Below are 18224 nucleotides of genomic sequence, written 5' to 3'. Positions count from 1 at the left end.
TTCCCTGACACATGAACAATCCAGATAGCAGATCAGTGCTGTTCCCATACTACCCTATCCCATTCCACCCAATCCCTGTTGCTTGGAGAGCTAGAGCTCACCTGATTTTTTTTGCAGGCACAGGATTGACCACCTATAACACACACAAAGTCAGACAGACTATTTGTTTGATCCCATTTACTTGCCACCAAGGACCTTAGTTCCTTAAGCCAAATAAACTACCTTTAAAACCACGTAAATAATGACCAACAAGTATAAATATTTTTTATAAAATTCTGAAACAAACTAATTAGCTAGTTACTTCACACCCAAGTTCTATGAATTTCTCTGCATGTCCACCTGGCAGACAGCTGCATTATTTATTTGCTATCACACTCAGTAAATTGGTCTACTGGCATTTAGAGGTGTCATCTTTACTCATTACAATTTCAATGATCACTCCAGTACTGCCAGCATTGAACAAATGACCTGAGTTCTGACTATAGCTTTTAACCTCTGCTAACCACAAAACCTGCAAGATTGAATTCCACATATAAAGCAGTAAATGAAGAGAGAGAAGAAACTCAAGGACTAGGCTGCTTTGCTTCAAAGTTCATGTATCTCTACATGGTAACAATTTGATGAAAAAGTTAATTTAATGATTCTTAAGTGGAACACAATTTTTTGAGCTCAAGGTAAAACATCAGAACTGCAGACACTGCAATGCAGAACTAAGGTAAATGGGCTTCATAGACAAGAATGGGATTATATTATGCATATATTGATGAAAAACTACCCAACTGGTGGCATGTCACAACCACTGTCTCACAGTGGCAATAGGAATGTGACTGCATCCTCACAGATAGACCACACTGGCCTGGAAAGTCTGGGGCAGATGTTGCTTACCTTCAGCCACATCATCTTCATGTTCTCCCCAGTACACTTCCAAACTGTTTCAGCCACAGTGCCAGACACCAGAACTCCATTTCTGCCCCAAGATATTCCAGGCTAGCAAATAACAGCAGCCCCACACCAGCTGACACTGGGAATTGTTTAAAAATGAGCAATAATGATTCAACTTGGAAAACTTACCAAAACATAAGGCATTCAAGACGCTCTAGACTATGCTGTAGCACATTCTAAGTGACACATGCAAGAGGTTTTAAAGAAAAGTCTCCATGCATATCCAAGCTCCCTAGCAAAGCACAGGCTGCTGCGGGCTGCCATGCTGTAACTGCCCCCAGGTGGCACACTCTAGCACAACCTCGCAGGCCAACAGCTCCAAAACCATCACCACCAAGGAGCTTCTGCTGAGAAAATGACCACCAGCATCTCTCTCATGCAACAGTGCCAGCCAGGAAGTGCTCAAAGAGTCAGGACAGCATCTTGGGAAAGAAAGGATGTACATGTAGAGGTCCAGAGCTAACAGGAGCATGCACATGTGCTTCATCTGGAAATTGAGCACCAACTGAAATAACATCACCTCCTATCCACTGACACCCCTGGGCAGCACAGGAACTAAACACAGTGGGGACTTGTGACTCACAGCCACACACATGTATACAACCATAGCCAAGCCAAACTGCAGGAACAGTTAGAATCTTGATCACAGCTCCACTAGAGAAATAAAGTAACCAAAACTATTAGGCTTGGAAAAGTTCCAGCTCTATGAATCTGACAAAGACATTTACAATGATAAAAGAATAATAATGTCCAGTAAAATCCCTGTACATAAGAGCACTATAAGAGTTTTATAGTCAGAAATCCAAGGGAAGAACATTTTAAACAAGTTAACATGTAACTCATAAAGAAAAGGAGTAGCATGTCTTTTCAATTTCATAAGCTGAAGTTTAACTTCACAGCTGTCTGTACACTATCATATCCTTCCTGCCAGACTAAACATCTCTGATTTACTGCAGGTCAGAGATATGGGATATTTTTGATGAAAATTAACGCTAGGCTTCAATAAAAACAGCCCTATATCCCTTCTGTGATAGCTAATTTTTGATACTTTGATCCACTTTGCATTTCTATCCTTCGAAGAAGGCCTAACATGAGAAGGAATTAATAACACCATCCACCAACAGGGATGCATAACAGTAAGACATACTGACATGCTTGCTCTTTTTATTGATCTATGCAGCAGGTTGTTATTTGAGGTAACATTAACAGACATGTCACACCACTTAGAGAAAAAATTAATTCACAGTTTTTGGAAAAAACATTTGGCAGAGAGCTGCCATCTGCACCAAGATTAGAAAACCAAGCTATTCAAACATGCATAATTTACTTAATCTTATCAAGATATTTGAACATTACAGGCTTTTTATTACATTTTCCAAGAAGTATCACTTTGCATAACTAATATTATATCCATCTGGAAAACTGACATTTGAAACAAACTTGCCTTTTCAAGTCCATACCACCTTGTTATATTGGCCTCTTCATACATGCTGAGCATATGACTTCTGGAAGCTGCTTTTGGGAAATGAGGCTAAGGGGAGAAAAAAACTATACAGACTGCTCAAATGATGACAAGAAGAATTTTAAGTCTCTCAAAAATATGTACACTGAAGTGTTTTGATGATTCCCGCTATTTTTCCTCTTTATTTTAGAATCAGGCACAAGAGAGGAGCTTAGAGGAACCCCTTTTCTTGAATAGGTTCAAGAGCTTCAAGAGGTTAAGAATTTCACAGCTGATTAGGCTGACAAAAAGCTCCAATTTTGGACCAGTCCAAGCAGTTAGTGACATAAAAGAATTTCCAACACAACGTGCACTGGAGTCAGAGCCTATCTGAGATCCCACACCTGTTGGAGCCCAGGTACTGGAGATGGAGACTAAGGCCACCCATACTTTATTTGAAAAACAAAACCAAACAAACAAAAAAAAAACCCATCTTCTGCCACCCTGCTTCTGTCACTCTCAGTGATCACTCTTGTTTTGAAGGGGCAGCCCTTTGCTGTTTAAACCTGGGAAAGGTAGAATGAAGGTTTCAGACTTTAACTAAACAACATAGCTGTTCACCAAGCCTTCTTGATTATAGCACTTTACCTAACCACAACATTTAAAATACAAAAAAGATTATTTCCACTTTATCCTGAGCCTCCCCTGACCAGCACACCTGAAGCAGACATCAAGGAAAGGGAGCAGTGTGCAAGAAAGAAAACCCTAGCATGATTAATTAACAGCGCAGTCAAAACCAAATAGGCTTTATTAGAGTATCATTATGCTTTACTGTAACAGATCAGTGACTCATTCAGGCTAAGGCTTTGGAAAAAAGTAATTGTAAAGTCCTTCTGCACAGCCTGGAAGTTTCTAGTTCGAGCCCACCAGGCCTTTTTGGACATTTGCTAAGCTCTGGAAAACTATAAAGCATAGGCTTCATAGGACTGTGCTGCTGTGTGTTCTGAGCTGCTGAGCAAAGCATAAGAGGGGGACTGTGAAGCAGAAATTAAATTGCAAGCTGGCTTAGCCATTTGCTCTAGAAAAACAAGAGATTTTTTGGAAAATCGTCTAAACAGCTGAACCAAGAGGCTGGATGTGAACCATTCACCCAATGAATGCTCAGTAATGAAACATTATTGTGCACTTTACTTTAGTCTTATGTTAAAACACCATCTTCAAATCTACTTTTCTGAATTCCTTTGTGTGCAATATTTACAATGCCCACTTCTTATCTTAAGGTAGCAGCAGAAAGAATATCTTCTTTGCACAAACAGATTTGGACAGACTACAGAAATTTGCCAAATATATTGGTTTTGTTAGGGCTGAGCTTAAACTTAGTTTCGGTTTCACATAGAATGAACTTCTACAAACTGCTTTGTAAAACAAATGTATTATGTTGTATTAAAACAAGTGATTGTACTACCTCAAGTAATAAACTGGAACATCTATGATAACTGAGAGCAGCAGAGATATATACTTGAGTAAAACAGTACATTAGGAAAAATTATGTCCTAGAATGATCCATCTTAATACATAAGGAAACACCTTTTTACTATGAGGATGACTGAGCACAGAGCAGGTCAGCCAGAGAAGCTGTAGAGTCTCCATCCTTGGAGATATTCAAAAGCCACCTGGGCCACAGGCAGCCCACTCTAAGATGATTCTGCCTGAGAAGGGGTGTTGGACCAGGTGACTTCCAGAGGTCCTTTCCAACCTCAACCATTCGGTGCTTCTAAAATTTTTCTCAACATAAAGTCCCTTACTACCATCCAAAAAGGTAGCCGACTTGTATAATTTGTGAAACTAAGGAACACTTACATCAGACGTGCTTTTCCTCTCCTGGAGGGATAAATCAGAGCTCTCCATGTTCTCACTGACAACCCACTCAGGCAAGGTCACAGGTGGATACTTTGCCTGGCTGGCCCAGATGTGGTTACTGGTAGTATACAACAGCAGTCAGCCATCTGATCTACAATGTTTTATTCTACAAGCCTTTTTAACAGTGGCACTGTCAAACAGGTCTCTCCCCACCTCCATCTACCAGTTTTTGTAAAACTTAGCCCAATAGACACCTTTGTGTCTATGTTCTATCAAACTGGAAGAAACCATTTGGTGGATACAGGTTCTAAGTGAGGAAACTGACAATTCAACACATAACCCTTTATTTATGTTGGAAATCAAGTTAAAAACGTTACAAGGAGTGTAATCTTCTGATGAACGAAGGTTGTGTAACATACACTAAGCATTCAAGAGTAACAGGAGAAGCATTACCTGCTTGTAGTTCTCTGGCTGTCTAATGAGATCTGTTTCTGTGACAGAAAAATGTCCAAGACTCTGGTCCATATGGGAGCCACTAGTGAATAAATGGATCTGGAATAGATAAAAATTAAGATACTTGTCAACACAAGGTCCAGATTATTAACAACATGATTAGCTCTCATCTAGAATAGGGATGTGAACCAGTGGTTACAAGCCCATTCCTAATGGACAAGTATAAATGTAACTACTAACACCACTGCATTACTCAAACAGCCTGCACAAAATGATGATCGTGCACCACAACCACCTCACAGAATGATCCATCCCATAGTTACTAGAACCACATGGAGGAATTGCTACTGCTGTTGCCACTGCAAAACAGAAAGATTTCTCATCCTGTCTTAAAAGGTTTTTTCCGCCCACTACACACACACTCTTGTGCATAGCATGAAAGGAGAAACCATTTACAGTCAGCAGAATTCTTAACAGAGGTAAAGGATACCCTTATAATAATTTGTTATTTCTTCCTTTAAAACAGAACATGCTACGTAGTTATAGCAAGTTTCTCTGCTGCTGCTGTATCTTGTTGGCTTTCACTTACTGTGCTGGTGATGGTAGTAGCATCAATTACTTGACGACAAAGCTTCCCAAGTTAGTCAAGGGAACAATAAAAAGCAATTCCTCCCATTCAGAGCTGATCCCTTTGTTACTGGAATAACTGCAGCTGCCAAACAAGATCGCAGCGCACATTTGTCAGACAACTGCTCATATTTCATTAATCTTTCTGCCAGAAGACAGAGCATGTTTCCTACTTTTCCTCCTTTATTCTAATACGAATTTTATCATACACTTGGGTATTGACAACTATTTTAAAGTCAACAGGCACTAAGTAATTATCAACTCTTCCCTGAAACTTCAGAATATTTTAGCGTTCCTTTCCCAAAACACACTTCTGGTGACAACCATCTGTCACATGTGCAGAGCTATGTGGGTTTAAAAATAAAAGAGCACCTCCCCACACAATGTTCTTCCTTTCTACTTGCCACTCCTCTCCCTGATGCATTCTTGTGTAACTCTGGCTGCCAAACCTTTGAGCCTTCAGCACCAGGGATGAAGTTCAGCCCCTCTTCAAAAGTATGTTGCAGCAGCATCACTGGCTAAAGCCCAAAACAAATACTCCAAAGCTGTAACAACAGAGAAATAAGGTGTTCCCCTGAGACCAGACTAGATGGATGCTGGAATAATCCAGTATTGGTATATTTACAATCTGTTAGTGATAACCACAACATATTGAAGATGAAACCAGGCTTAAACAGAGCAAAAATACCCAGGTAAAAGGAGGCAGTGAAAGGGTGAGAAACAGAGCACATATGGTTGTTGCTTTGTGGCACTGAGGTGGAGGCAGGTCTGATTTAACCTTACACAAACCTTTGCATAAGAGTACAGGCACAGCCCCCCACTGAGCATCATTTCTGGGGAGTTTTCAGTACCAGCTTCTAAACATTCTTGAGCTTAGACACCCTGCAGGGAGATCAGCTTGTCTAATTCACCTAAGAGAAAATGAAAAGGGGGCTTTTTCATAGTTCACACACATTTGCATGAGAGGAAAAACATCTACTGCATTAAAGAATATGCTATTGAGATTTAATGGTAATTCACTTTAGGAGAAAACAAAGATTTTCCAATTAAATATCTCAAGACCAAAAAGATGCAATCAATAGAGAGTAACCTGGTAGATTCTTCATGCCAAGACACAGATGCATCTAACAACTGCAGTTTACTTCACTCATAAATTACTGACAATGAGGTAATCACCCAGAACCAGTCTCTGCCCTCTGTTATTCAGAGATCAAGTCTTTGTCTTTGTCCCTTTACTCTTTTACTACAAAATAAGATATATAGATATGACCAATCCACTGTAATATATCTTATTTTATATTGTTTATCTTAGAGGAGACACAAGAAACTACTCAGTTGACAGGAGATATTTCCCAGTGCTGCTCTGCATTCTTACTGACAGAATACAACTCTTGCTCTTAAAGTCTGCAAGCATATTACAACATTGTCATTTTACCATTATCTGATAATGCCAGTTATGTTAAACACTTCTTCTATCATTAAGAATTTCATTTAACGTAATTTTACTTCTACTAACTTATACACATAGTCTACAATCAGATATTCACCTGCTTAACAAAACTGACCTCTGAACCCAACCTAATCCTCTCCTACTTCAGGTGCAGTTTCTGTCCTAGTCTTTTAGTGGATGGAAATCCCAACAGGAAATCCATCAGCTTTGCAGGAACTCACTTGTTGGGCTACTCCTTTTCACACTCTGATTGTCGCATGGTGCATTTAACAGACCCAGAAAAACAGTATCAGTTTCAAACTACACAGGTTCCTACCAGTTCTGCAACTATGCAAGGCTTCTCACTCACATTTTTTCAGGCAAACTGGTAATTCAAAGCCTAACTAAAAACAGCTGCTCTCCCCTATGAATTCAATAGGAATCAAAAACCAGACAGAAAGATATTCCTCTGGCACTTGACAGAAAGGAAGAAACAGAACACAAGGCATCAAGAGACGTGCTTTAGCACAGTAATTTACCCTTCATGCTTCCATTTGTTTGAAGGCATATCAGATAAATATGTACCACTGAGAATTTTAAGGGAATTATAATGGTATTACTATACTATACTTTCAAAGCAGGCCAACCTGTCCACATTGAGAAGCCATTATAATGTTATTCAACAGCTCACAGCCTCAGGCTACAAAATTCCTCAGCAACAGAGAGGTTGAGATTTCCCTGAGGAAGTCTTCCTCCTACAGCAGGACATGCATGTGTCTGTAAGCTTCAACATGCCTTCTGGGAGCTGAAGTCACTGAAAAGCAGCTCAACAGAAAAACTAGCAAAGAGAAACAGCCAGTCAGTCCACCTAACAAGCAACTCCCAGCACATGACCAACTGTAGTTCCAGGCAGACCTCTCTCTTCAGTAACCTACTCGTTACTACTGAACTTTGTATCATCAAACTTAACCTGGCTGCAACCAGGCCAGAGCAGATAGAGGCCCCGGCAATCAGTTTCAGTTCATTTGTGTATCTTAGAGAAAGAATAGCAATTTATTTTTTACTGTTTTCTTCTCATACTTCCCCTCTTACTGCTCCCTTGCCCTTCCTTCAAACAGTACTATTTCACTAAGACACAAGTCACCACTTCTAACCTGAAAGTATATGTCCCTAATCACCCAAGCAATTAAGATTTTTTCACAAAATCATAGAAACAGAAAAGACCTTTGGAGGCCTTTACTCCTACCTCCTGGTCTCACAAGGACTATCACCAACACCAGTTTGTGCCTTTGTGTATGTGAGTCTTTGAAGCCACTGAGGATGGAGATAATTCCACATCTTAGGTGACCTGCTGCCCATCATCCCAGAAAAGCTTTTTCTAATATGCCTGAACCTTCCAAGCTGTAATCCATGGTTCCTCCCCATTCTGGTACTGATAAGAGAAACCACAGATTCTTCTTTGTAACTACCATCCTGCTAACTACCCATCAAACAGCTGAAGGCAGCTACTTGGTGAGCTCTCCATCTCCCCTCCACCAAAGCAAACAAGCCCAACTCCCTCAACCTTTTCTTGGAGGTCATGTCCAACTTCGCTAGTCCTTGACTATCTTGCTGGATAGTTTGTGCACAATTCTTATTTCCAATAGCAATACTCATATTTAAAGTGGAAAAGCAGTCATCTCCTGAATAAGAACATATTTTCCGAGTGTGATGCGTTTTTCTCAGAAAGCCTCAAATAGAGAAGATGGTATTTTACAGTCTGTGTGAGTCACAAAATGAAATCTGTGGCAGTGTCGCCACTACTTGGCAAAAATTATAGCTCATGATCAGCAGTAAATAAGACTATTCCACAGTTGAGATACATAACCTGTTAAGTTATTAAACAGAGCGACTAAAAGCCATAATTATCTGTAAAAGCCATAATCCTCTGTAAATCTGTCAGCATAATTAAAAAACATAACACTCATTAGCCTTTCGCATACTGTGTTTGTGGTTTATATGAGAAAAGCAGCAGCTCATATAGGGGTCATATTGGGTCAGCTCAGTCTTGTAACACATAGCAGACTAGCTTAAAAGTTTTAAAATTAATGCAGTAGCACAGCCAAAATTTCTCTTTAAAGAGTCAGGAAATCCCAATTATTGTTTGTGCAGCTGTTAAATTGTATGTTCTATTTTGTGTCACTGTAAATGTTAACATTAACATGGCACTGTAACAAGGTCCCTTCCAAAGTCACTTACCTTCCAATTTTCCTGCTTTAATTCAGACTAACATACAAATCAGAGTACTGCACTTTATTACAGCTCTGAACAGAACTCTCACAGTCGCACATACATAATTCAGCATGCATGTCAGTGTGCAATCACAAATAGAAGAGCTGTGCTCCAGTCTATACTCCTATGCATACACCCATGATGGCAGCCCTCTCCATACACTGCAGATCATAGTCTGGTCATGGGAATCATCACCAACACTGCCTATTGCTTTCAATTTAGTTCAGTGATGACTGCTGGAGAGGGCAGTAATGGCAGCCTTGGGAAACTGGATGAACAGAGAAACATTCTTCCTTCTGCTTATTCTTCCAGATTCTGGAAATCGTGGTCCAAGAAACTGCAGCATAACTAACCTGTCTCTTATATTTGACTGTAGCAGTTCTAACTTTAGCAAACATTTTTTCTTGGATAGGCACAGAACTAAAATGTCCAGCTTTATTTAAAAGTACAATCCCCTCTCAGTAAGTTTAGCACGTTGTGCAACCAGCACATCTCCATTATTTCAGTGCCTGAGCTGCAACATTGAGAATATCTCTGTTGGTAGTCAAGGCACCAGATTTGACCTGCTCTTAATTCTTCCCTGTCTCATTAACTGCAAGGTGAGGTATTGAAGCTGCTTAATGGTTTGTTACTGCCAAGTACTACATAAATCAGAGTGCTGATAATGAGTTATGGAGATACTTGCCTCATCTACTATAACAACCAGCATCCCTTAAACAGAGGTAGCTTATCAAGGGGAGAAGATGCCAATCATTTCATTTGCTTTTTATATCACTAAGCCACCTCTCCCAATAGCATCACTCTCTGTAATCTCAGTGCAAAAGCCAAGGACTGCACCTGCACTTACAGTGAATTGCTATCTTCATTCCCAGATCAGGAAAGCACGGTCACAGCGGGCAATGAGAAGCAAAAGGTTATTTTAGATGCTGCACACACAGCACCTGATCTTTCCCTAGGGCTGTGAATCAGACATCTTCCCTAGCAATCAATTCATGTAAAGAACAAAATGTAACCTCATTACAGTTTTCAGCATTGCTCTGTCAGACACAGGATTAAAGCCAAGAAGGCATCTTCATTCAAAACCCTCTTGTTCCGATTCTGACAACTTTCTGATGGATGTTGTTCTTTGAGGAGAAATTTCTCAAAACTGTTCCTAGCCTCAAAAAGGTCTCCTGTGAAGGTTCTGGGTACAATATAAAGTGGCTCCACATAAGTTACCTGAAGTCATATGAAACGATAAAGGGGATCTAGGGAAAACATGTCTGAATAACTTTTAGGACTATCTTTAGAGCTTTTTTTTTTTTTAAATTTCCCTCTGCTGTCACCATCCCTGTCAACTTCAGGACTGCAGGCTGTTTCCATCCTAAGCAGACATGATGCTCCCAGGTGGCTGCAATTTTCAGACAGGCATATAAACATTACTCATAAATGGGAGCATAACTGGAATCTTAGCAATGTAGAGACCACTCTTGATTCCTGATTTAAAAGCAAGTAGATTTTGTGTTCTGCTCAGATATTTCTGGTACTTCAGAAAGGAAAACTGCATTTTATTTTGCTACTAGTATTTCCAACATGTATGCCCAGTATTTTGAAACCACATTTCCAATGAACTTATAGCTCTGGATCACTAGGTTCTTGTCTTTGGACACCAGAATGCTCTGACTTACTTCTACCAGGCATTTTCCAAGAAAAAAAGAGACAGCCTGTGGCTGCAGAAATGACTAATGTGTCAGCCTGCAAGAAAGACTTTTCTACAACAATTTTAACAATTTTACAAATGCTGTATGTACTTCATTTTCTCATGGTTCTATCCTGCTGGGCAAAGGTGAGGGTATTTATACTTAACAGTAATTCACTCTTACCTACAGAAAACGCAGAACTAGCAAACAAGAATAATGTGCACATTTAGCACTAGCTGACAAGGCTTGTAAATAATAAACAACACCACAGTGAGTCAGAAGAACTATTTACCTTGTGCAAAAGTTTGCATTGCTCTTGGTGCTGAGCATGCAAACTCCGCCACTGGAACCTCAGCCTCCCATTTAACCACTGAAGGTATCGAACATCCACCCTGTCTTCTAGTCCATACTCAGGCGCTGTTTCATTTGTACCTTCCTGGCTGCTAAGCAGATCATCTTCACACTAAAAGCAGAAGAGAACACCAAAATGTTTTGAGTTAGCTTCAACACCTCCATATCGTTCAGTAGTGAAGAACATACAAGGCAAACAGGCAAAGAGGAAGAAAATCCCCCAAAAACAAAGTTCCAGCAGTAGAGAGAAACTGTAATCTTTTAGAATACAGAACTGGGAACAGCCTAAACATGCACTGAAACCTGGAAGAAGTAACAGCTTCTCGGCACTGACACGGTGAGCTATCTCCTCCTTTTCCAAACCCAGGAAGACACAGTGTTCCTGAGACAGCAAGCATGTTCTCTACCCAGATGGGAAAAAAGAAACCACATTTTGACTAGACTCTAATAAGTCAAAGAACATAAAGAACAGACTTAGCAACTCCAGTGTCTTCCGAAAAGTGTTGCAGACTGTACTCGGTGACCCCATTTTGCAAATCAATGCCTTAAACAGGAATGACATTGTGGGACTGTGTTTACCCAGCTACCCACCTTCTTTATTTTTTCCATTCAGCCTTTCCCTTCTTGCAGGATAGGGGAAAAGAAGCAATCATCCAGCTGATATTGGCCGGGAATCCACAGAGGCACTCCCAGCTATAGTTGTACCACCTGTCTTGCCTTGTTTTGCCTTTCTCTAGATTAACTGGGAAAAAAGGGAGAAGCTAAGACCTTCCTTTTGTACATCTTGTCCCAATTCCCTTTCTGCTGCAGGAAAACCAAAAAACACATCCACCACCTTCACCTTCTTAGTGCAATTCCTCCTTGGCTAATGGCATAAAGCAAATAAGATATTTCTGTCATATCTCTTTCCCAAGAAACATGGAAAGAATTCCACCTCCCCCAGCCCCCTGCACAAAGAGATCATTCACATTTACAAACAGATCTCTCTGTTTTCAGCTAAGGCTCTTGCAGATTGCAAATTAAAAAGGGAGGAACACAGGGATTGTTTTACTTCTGATGCCAGTAATATCACTTAGAGCAAGGATGAACTGTCCACTTCATCCAGAAAGTATATACAATAAACACAATCCATAATTCCATTTTTTTTTTACTCTAGCAGATAATAAGTAGAAGAAATAACATACAAGGCCTGGTTATTCCGAATGGGCGTTCACCAGCTTAGTAAGAGTGTCCCAGTTGTTGGATTCTCAACATTTCTTTAAAGTGAAAATTTAAAAAGCCTGCTTGAAACATGACTGCTTTCAAGAAAACACTTAATCTCATATTTGGACCCATAGACCTTGATGGTATTTAAACATAGGTGCTTTCCTGCTTCACAGACTTCCATGTTCAATAAAATCTTACAAAGATTCCATTGGCAGGCAAAGCATGAATGTAATTCCAATTTTGATCCTAAACTAAAAATGCAAACTGTAAAATGAAGAGTTTAAACTTGTCCTAAATGCAGATTTCAACAGAAGCTTATCTATAGCCATGATCAGATAACCCCCTAATACTTGTTTTAACCTAAATATCACCTCAGTTGAGGCCTCTAACACAATGAGTGTTCGTATTATTTATAAGCACAAAAATGCTGTTCAGTTCACATAACAAAATGTAACAGGATTACAGGATTTTTTTTTTTCCCCTTTGCTCTGTGGCAAAGATAAACACACACTATAAATCACAGGGGCATAGGGTTGGTAAAGGGCTTCTCCTTTTAAAGGCACAGATCCATCTTAAAAAAAGAAGTATCCCCTCTATGCCAACTGTGATGTCCCTGTTTTTCCCCTAAGGCACTGCAGTCCTAGCTAAGTACCTTCATGGTTCAAATTGCCTTGCCTCCAGCAGGAGAGGTTTCTGAACTCTGAAACCATACAGATACGATTTCCAGGTTGTCCATAAACATGATGATTGGACATTAGTCACTACAGGAGAGAAAATGCACGTGTAAACAACATTAAAACACTTCACATAAGCACCCATTAAGCCACAAGGCTGAACACAGACTATGGATTCCATAATACACAGCTCAACCCCGACTTCCCTGGATACAGGTTTCAGAGTAGCACAAATACTGCTCCCCTGCAGATTTGTTTCAGGAAAGAATGGCATTAGACTCGATTGCTTTGGCACTACAGTGACAAACACCATGCAGAGCTAATGTTATTGTAGCAACCTGCCTTATTAATATTAAAATAAGGAAGCCAGCCAATGCATTTTTTAACAGGATCTCTCTATTATTTATTTCACAAACTGTGAAAAAAATTTACTTTTGCTATGAAATACTTAGCCTGGCATAAAGTAAACAAGGTAAAAAAAAGGTCTTGCATATTATACAGTGACCTCAATTTCAAGCGCTGTCTTTACAATCTAAGACTATTCACTGCTCCTCCAGTAGGAGAAAAAAAAAAATTTCACTGAAATTCCAGCCCAAGCTAGAGCCCTTGCTCCAAATATCCCTGTGAATTTATCTAACCTATGCATCATTACAGGTACACACCTACAGTCACTTCTGAGATACATAAGTGCATATTACTTAGTTAAAGTCATGAAGAGAGAAGCCAAGGCAAGTTCCCAGGGATATCAATGGCCTCCCCACACTTAGAATGTTCCACAGCAGCTCTGGAAGAGATAATTTCACAGCCACTTACCAGAGAAGCTTTTTGCTTGTAAACTGTTGGCTGAGAATAATGTTTCTCTTTGATTCTGTTTCAGAGAAAGGAGGCACATGGACTCTAGCTACAAAATGGTGCCACAGGCTTACAGTACAAAAGGCCCATCAGCACATATCGATATCCTCACTGCAGTGTCAGAGTCTTTCCCTGTTACACTGGTGGTATCACTGTTCGTCTTGGTGAACAGAGCAATGTGGAATTGACAGCGCACCTGTGATTAGTGTAACTTAAGCAGAAGCTAGAATGAAGCCTCTCAATTCCATTCCCACTGTAACTCAACCCAACCAAACTTTTCTTCCACAGAGCTCAACATCCTGCTGTTAGAAGACCTCAATATCTATTTATTGGCAAGACTCAGAAAAACAAGCACAAGCCTGATGAAGATGACATGCATCTATCTACATGAACTTTCTTCAAGCCAATTCCTGAACTGCCACACTACCCCGCACTTCAGCAGAGCTCAAACCCAGCTCTCCTGTGTTAAAAGACCCAGACAAATAATAGCTGAACCCCACAATAAAAAGACATTCTAGGACAGCATGCATCACTATCCCAACAAAGGTAGCTCACAAAATACAAAACCTACCCCAAGCTCATAAATCCTTCTCAGGCATAGTCAGAGCTAAACGCAGTTTATGTCCTAAGATTATATATTTAAAATATTTGCAAGGCTGCCTGGAATTCAGTCTTCAACCCCATATGAGTTTTGCCCTAAACATTCCTCTCTAGGCTATTTAAAGTCCAATTGTTATGTAAAAAGATGCCAGCTCATTCTTCAAAACGTGTGAATGCATTTATGGTTAGACAACACAGCAAGTGCAAAGAGCCAGCACAGTCTTCATGGCACAAGAGAGCAACACATATAAAAGTACTTAGAGAAAAGGAATAAGGAGTGGGGGAAAGGAGAATGTGCAAAAAAAAAGTCATGGGGTTATTTCAGTTTTCATTCACATTCCATACATCTGAGCAAACAACTTACATGCAACTTGCTTATAGAGATATTAAAGATTAAGAAGTTTCAACTTTTATAGCAGAAATAAAGCGTTTGTTTGTTTGAAAAACAAAGCAATTCCATGGTATTGGAAATCGGAGCAGGTCTACCAAGAGTGGATGGAGATTAATAGAGTACATCATCATATAAATAGTTTATCAAAGAATAGCATAAGGATGTGTTTGTAGACATGTGGAAAGGGAGCGTTTTTTGCAGTATTAGCTCCATTTGAGGATTTGAGTGACCTGGTATGCAGTTGACCTTGCTCTGTTCATAGACTTTGAATTAAGTAAACTCTTTAAAGCAAAATTCCTTGCAGATTCAATGCAGATGTTACAATACACTACAAGCAGGGCTGGGAAGAAAACCCTTCATTGTGCAACCTCATCACACTTTTACATTTTCAGTACTTTCCAGTTCATATAGGTATCTTAATGCTTATAAATTCTTACTTAATAAATGCACTATGGCCTGTTCACACAATGGACTATACTGCCTGCATTGCTGTAAAAACAAGGTTATGGCAGTGCTAGTTCCCTGAGAGATGCTCTTTCCTGACTAGAAGCTGCCATCTGTTGGTAAAGGAGGGAGCACGGCCAACACCAGCTCATCTCCAGCATGGGGTGTGTGGCTCTTCCCCAAACAACTTCCAAGTCCCTCCAAGCACCAGCTTTCTGCTTCCACATTTGGACAGCCAGCAAACAGCTTGCTGGTCTTCCTCTGGAGAAGCAGCCCTATTGGATAATCCTACATGGATATATGCATTAAGTCAACTCCCTGACATTAACCTTCCAGCAGAGCAAAATGAAGGAACTGCCATTGGAAACCTCCAGAGCACACTCCCAGCCCACTGCTCACTTGCACCCGAGTTAATCTGGGTCTAGACAGAAAACATTTACTCTCAGGTACTACTTAAATCTTAACTACACTAAGCAGACAGCCTGGTATCACAAAGGTGGGAAGGAGCGTATTTAGGTCCCTTGCTGCAAGACTCAGGAAAGGCAAAGCAAGCACATAAATCAAGCCAATAAAGTGCTTCTGCAGCTCCTACTGAGCACTCCTTTCGAGCCACTCATAATTCAGACAATGGTTTTGATGTGACACAACATATGTTAACCCAGGTAATTACTGATCTTTAAACAGAGCATAATTTTTTTTAAAAAAAACTAAACACCATAGCCAGAAATAATAGTATCAGACATGCTTTCTTAATTAATACAGCCATATATCTATGTGCAGGAGGGGAAAATGTGAAAAGGAACAATTTGAACAGATGAATGTGAAAGGGACAATGCTATTTTCATTAATGGCATCATCAACAACACTAATTGGATTTCCTAGTAGACAAGGTAGGATCCAGCTTAGGCATATGCATAGACGGATAGATGGTGTAAGAACCCACTCCCACATGATGCACATACCAATTAATATCCAGATGTTTGCACAGAATAATGTTTTCCACAAACGTAAGTGCTCACAGTGTGTAAGTTATGCTCAGAGTATTCAGCAATTTTAAAAAAAGTAAAACCCTGTGTTTCCACAAGACCTTTTAGCTTTTACATTTCTAAGTCTTTTTTAAAAACTGCTACTCATAACACTCCCAAGAGCTCACTCTTGGCAAAGAGTGAAAAAGAGAAGGTGCTGAGGGAAAGACATAAAATGTGAACACAGCTCCTACCCATTCCTGCCTTGTTCAAACAAGCCTGTCTGGCAGTAGCCACAGGCCTGTGGCACTAGAACAAGTCAATTCCTTATCCCATCCATCCTCACTCACAACTCTTAAGGTTACTTAAGAGTTTTGCTATACAGCCAAAGCACTATGCCTTTAAAAAGAGCACAGCAGCACTGCCTAATCCTTGGAGCTCCAGGGTTTTAAAATAACATTTAAATACCAAAGCTCACTGCATCAGGTATCCAGACACAACATGGAAACCAAATATACTAAAACAAACACGTGGCAGGGTAGACCTTAACTCAGAGTACTGTATTTTGCAGGGCTCAAGAAATGCAATATAGATACTGCCTTACAGTGCATTTCCTCTGCCCGCAGCTGAAGCCCTGCTTGCCCACATCCATTTTGCTCCACTGTGGCAAGCTACTGGACAAGGGACAACCAGTGCAGAGAGAAAGATGCAGCATGCTGTGTCAGCAGCAGATTTGGAGCAAGAGGCCAATAGGAGAAGAAAAAGTAACTGCCATCCAGGGGAGGAGAGGCAAAGCTCTGCCATATGTAGAAGACCTACCATGCCCTTCTTTGCACACTCCTTTTATCCTCCAGAGGAAAAAGTGCTGCATTTCAAAAGATCCTTCAATGGGAGTTAAATCCCGATTACTTAAAGTGGGACACCAAATGCAGAGGATGCTCTCATTTACACTCAAAAAGCCATAAAACAAATATAACCAAAAGGTATCTAAGGTACTGGCTGCTCCCTTCCACTGGAGGGCAGAAGAGGCCCTAAAACATCTTAAAGTCACTCGATTTCCACAACAGACAAGAAAGGAGCTCCGTACGCAGGACTTCAGCCAAGTACCGAGAGCCAGTTTGATCATGCTAAGCTTTCTTATTAGCATGCTAGTCCTCATCTCCCTGTCCTCAGGTGAAAGCACAAGTGACTCCCATGCCTGTTGGTAGAATCCCATCCAGAACACATCAGCAGTACCGTCAGGTTCAAGAAATTTTCCATTTATTTGAAATTCAGACATTACCAGAGAAACAGCAGATTCAATAAATTATAAGCCTTTCTGATAATTTCAGGCTCCTCTTGGAGAGCATTTTACCTTGACATGCTGTTTAAAAAAAAAGAAAAACAAAAAAAATTTTAAAAAAATAATTAAAAAAACCTCTTACAAATGCCAGGCAAAAGTACATGTTGTTAACTACACATTTTCCAGTACACTACAGAAAATTGGTTTTTCACTGGGAAAAAGGTTCCATAGCAAGTCCAAAGCATGGAATTAAGAACCACAAAAAGGTCAGAATGGATAGCATGCATATAATGCACATGCAGAAGAACAGGGAGACAATTTCAGCTATCACTTGTAACTTGTGCTTTAACACACACACAAAAACGTGCATTTCAAGGTTCTGAACTGAAATGTGCTCCAGCTCTTGTGTGGCAAAAATATATTCTTAATTTAATCACCTCTGACCACAAAATATGTCTAAGCCTACAGGCAATAACAGTAACTTAAAATACAAAAAGTCACACTTCAGGGTCCCATAGTTACCTACTCAGGAAGGTACCTCACAAAGTACAAAAGGCAGAAGAGCACAATTCAAGCATGTTTCTCCCTTAACTTCTGGCAAAAGCCTACAGGGTGGGCAAAGCAGAACTGTTTGCTGGCAAAAATGAGAGGGGACCCTGTGCCTTCTGTTTAGGTTTCAGGGACAGCTTTTTTAAGCTTTCCTCAGCAGCTACTGAAAATGGCAAAAATAGTAGAAAAAAAAAAAAAAAAAAAAAAA

At 40.1% G+C, this 18224-nt stretch overlaps 1 protein-coding gene across 1 annotated transcript in view; it reads right to left on the bottom strand.

Annotated features, from left to right (window-relative positions):
• LOC104390725 (chromosome unknown open reading frame, human C14orf80) overlaps positions 1-18224 on the bottom strand; it is a 72349-nt gene that overhangs the window by 38358 nt on the left and 15767 nt on the right. Inside the window, exons 5-6 of the mRNA XM_009999918.1 lie at positions 10995-11165; positions 4697-4795 (exon numbers count right to left, since the gene is read on the bottom strand). Of these exons, the coding sequence (XP_009998220.1) occupies positions 4697-4795; positions 10995-11165 (270 nt within the window). The remainder of the gene's footprint in view (positions 1-4696; positions 4796-10994; positions 11166-18224) is intronic.

Source organism: Chaetura pelagica, unplaced genomic scaffold, assembly GCF_000747805.2.
Source record: "Chaetura pelagica isolate M959 unplaced genomic scaffold, ChaPel_1.0 scaffold246, whole genome shotgun sequence".
NCBI classification, from domain to species: Eukaryota; Metazoa; Chordata; class Aves; order Apodiformes; family Apodidae; genus Chaetura; species Chaetura pelagica.
The sequence above is the reverse complement of the archived record's forward strand: the minus strand, read 5'-3'. Positions and strand labels throughout refer to the sequence as shown.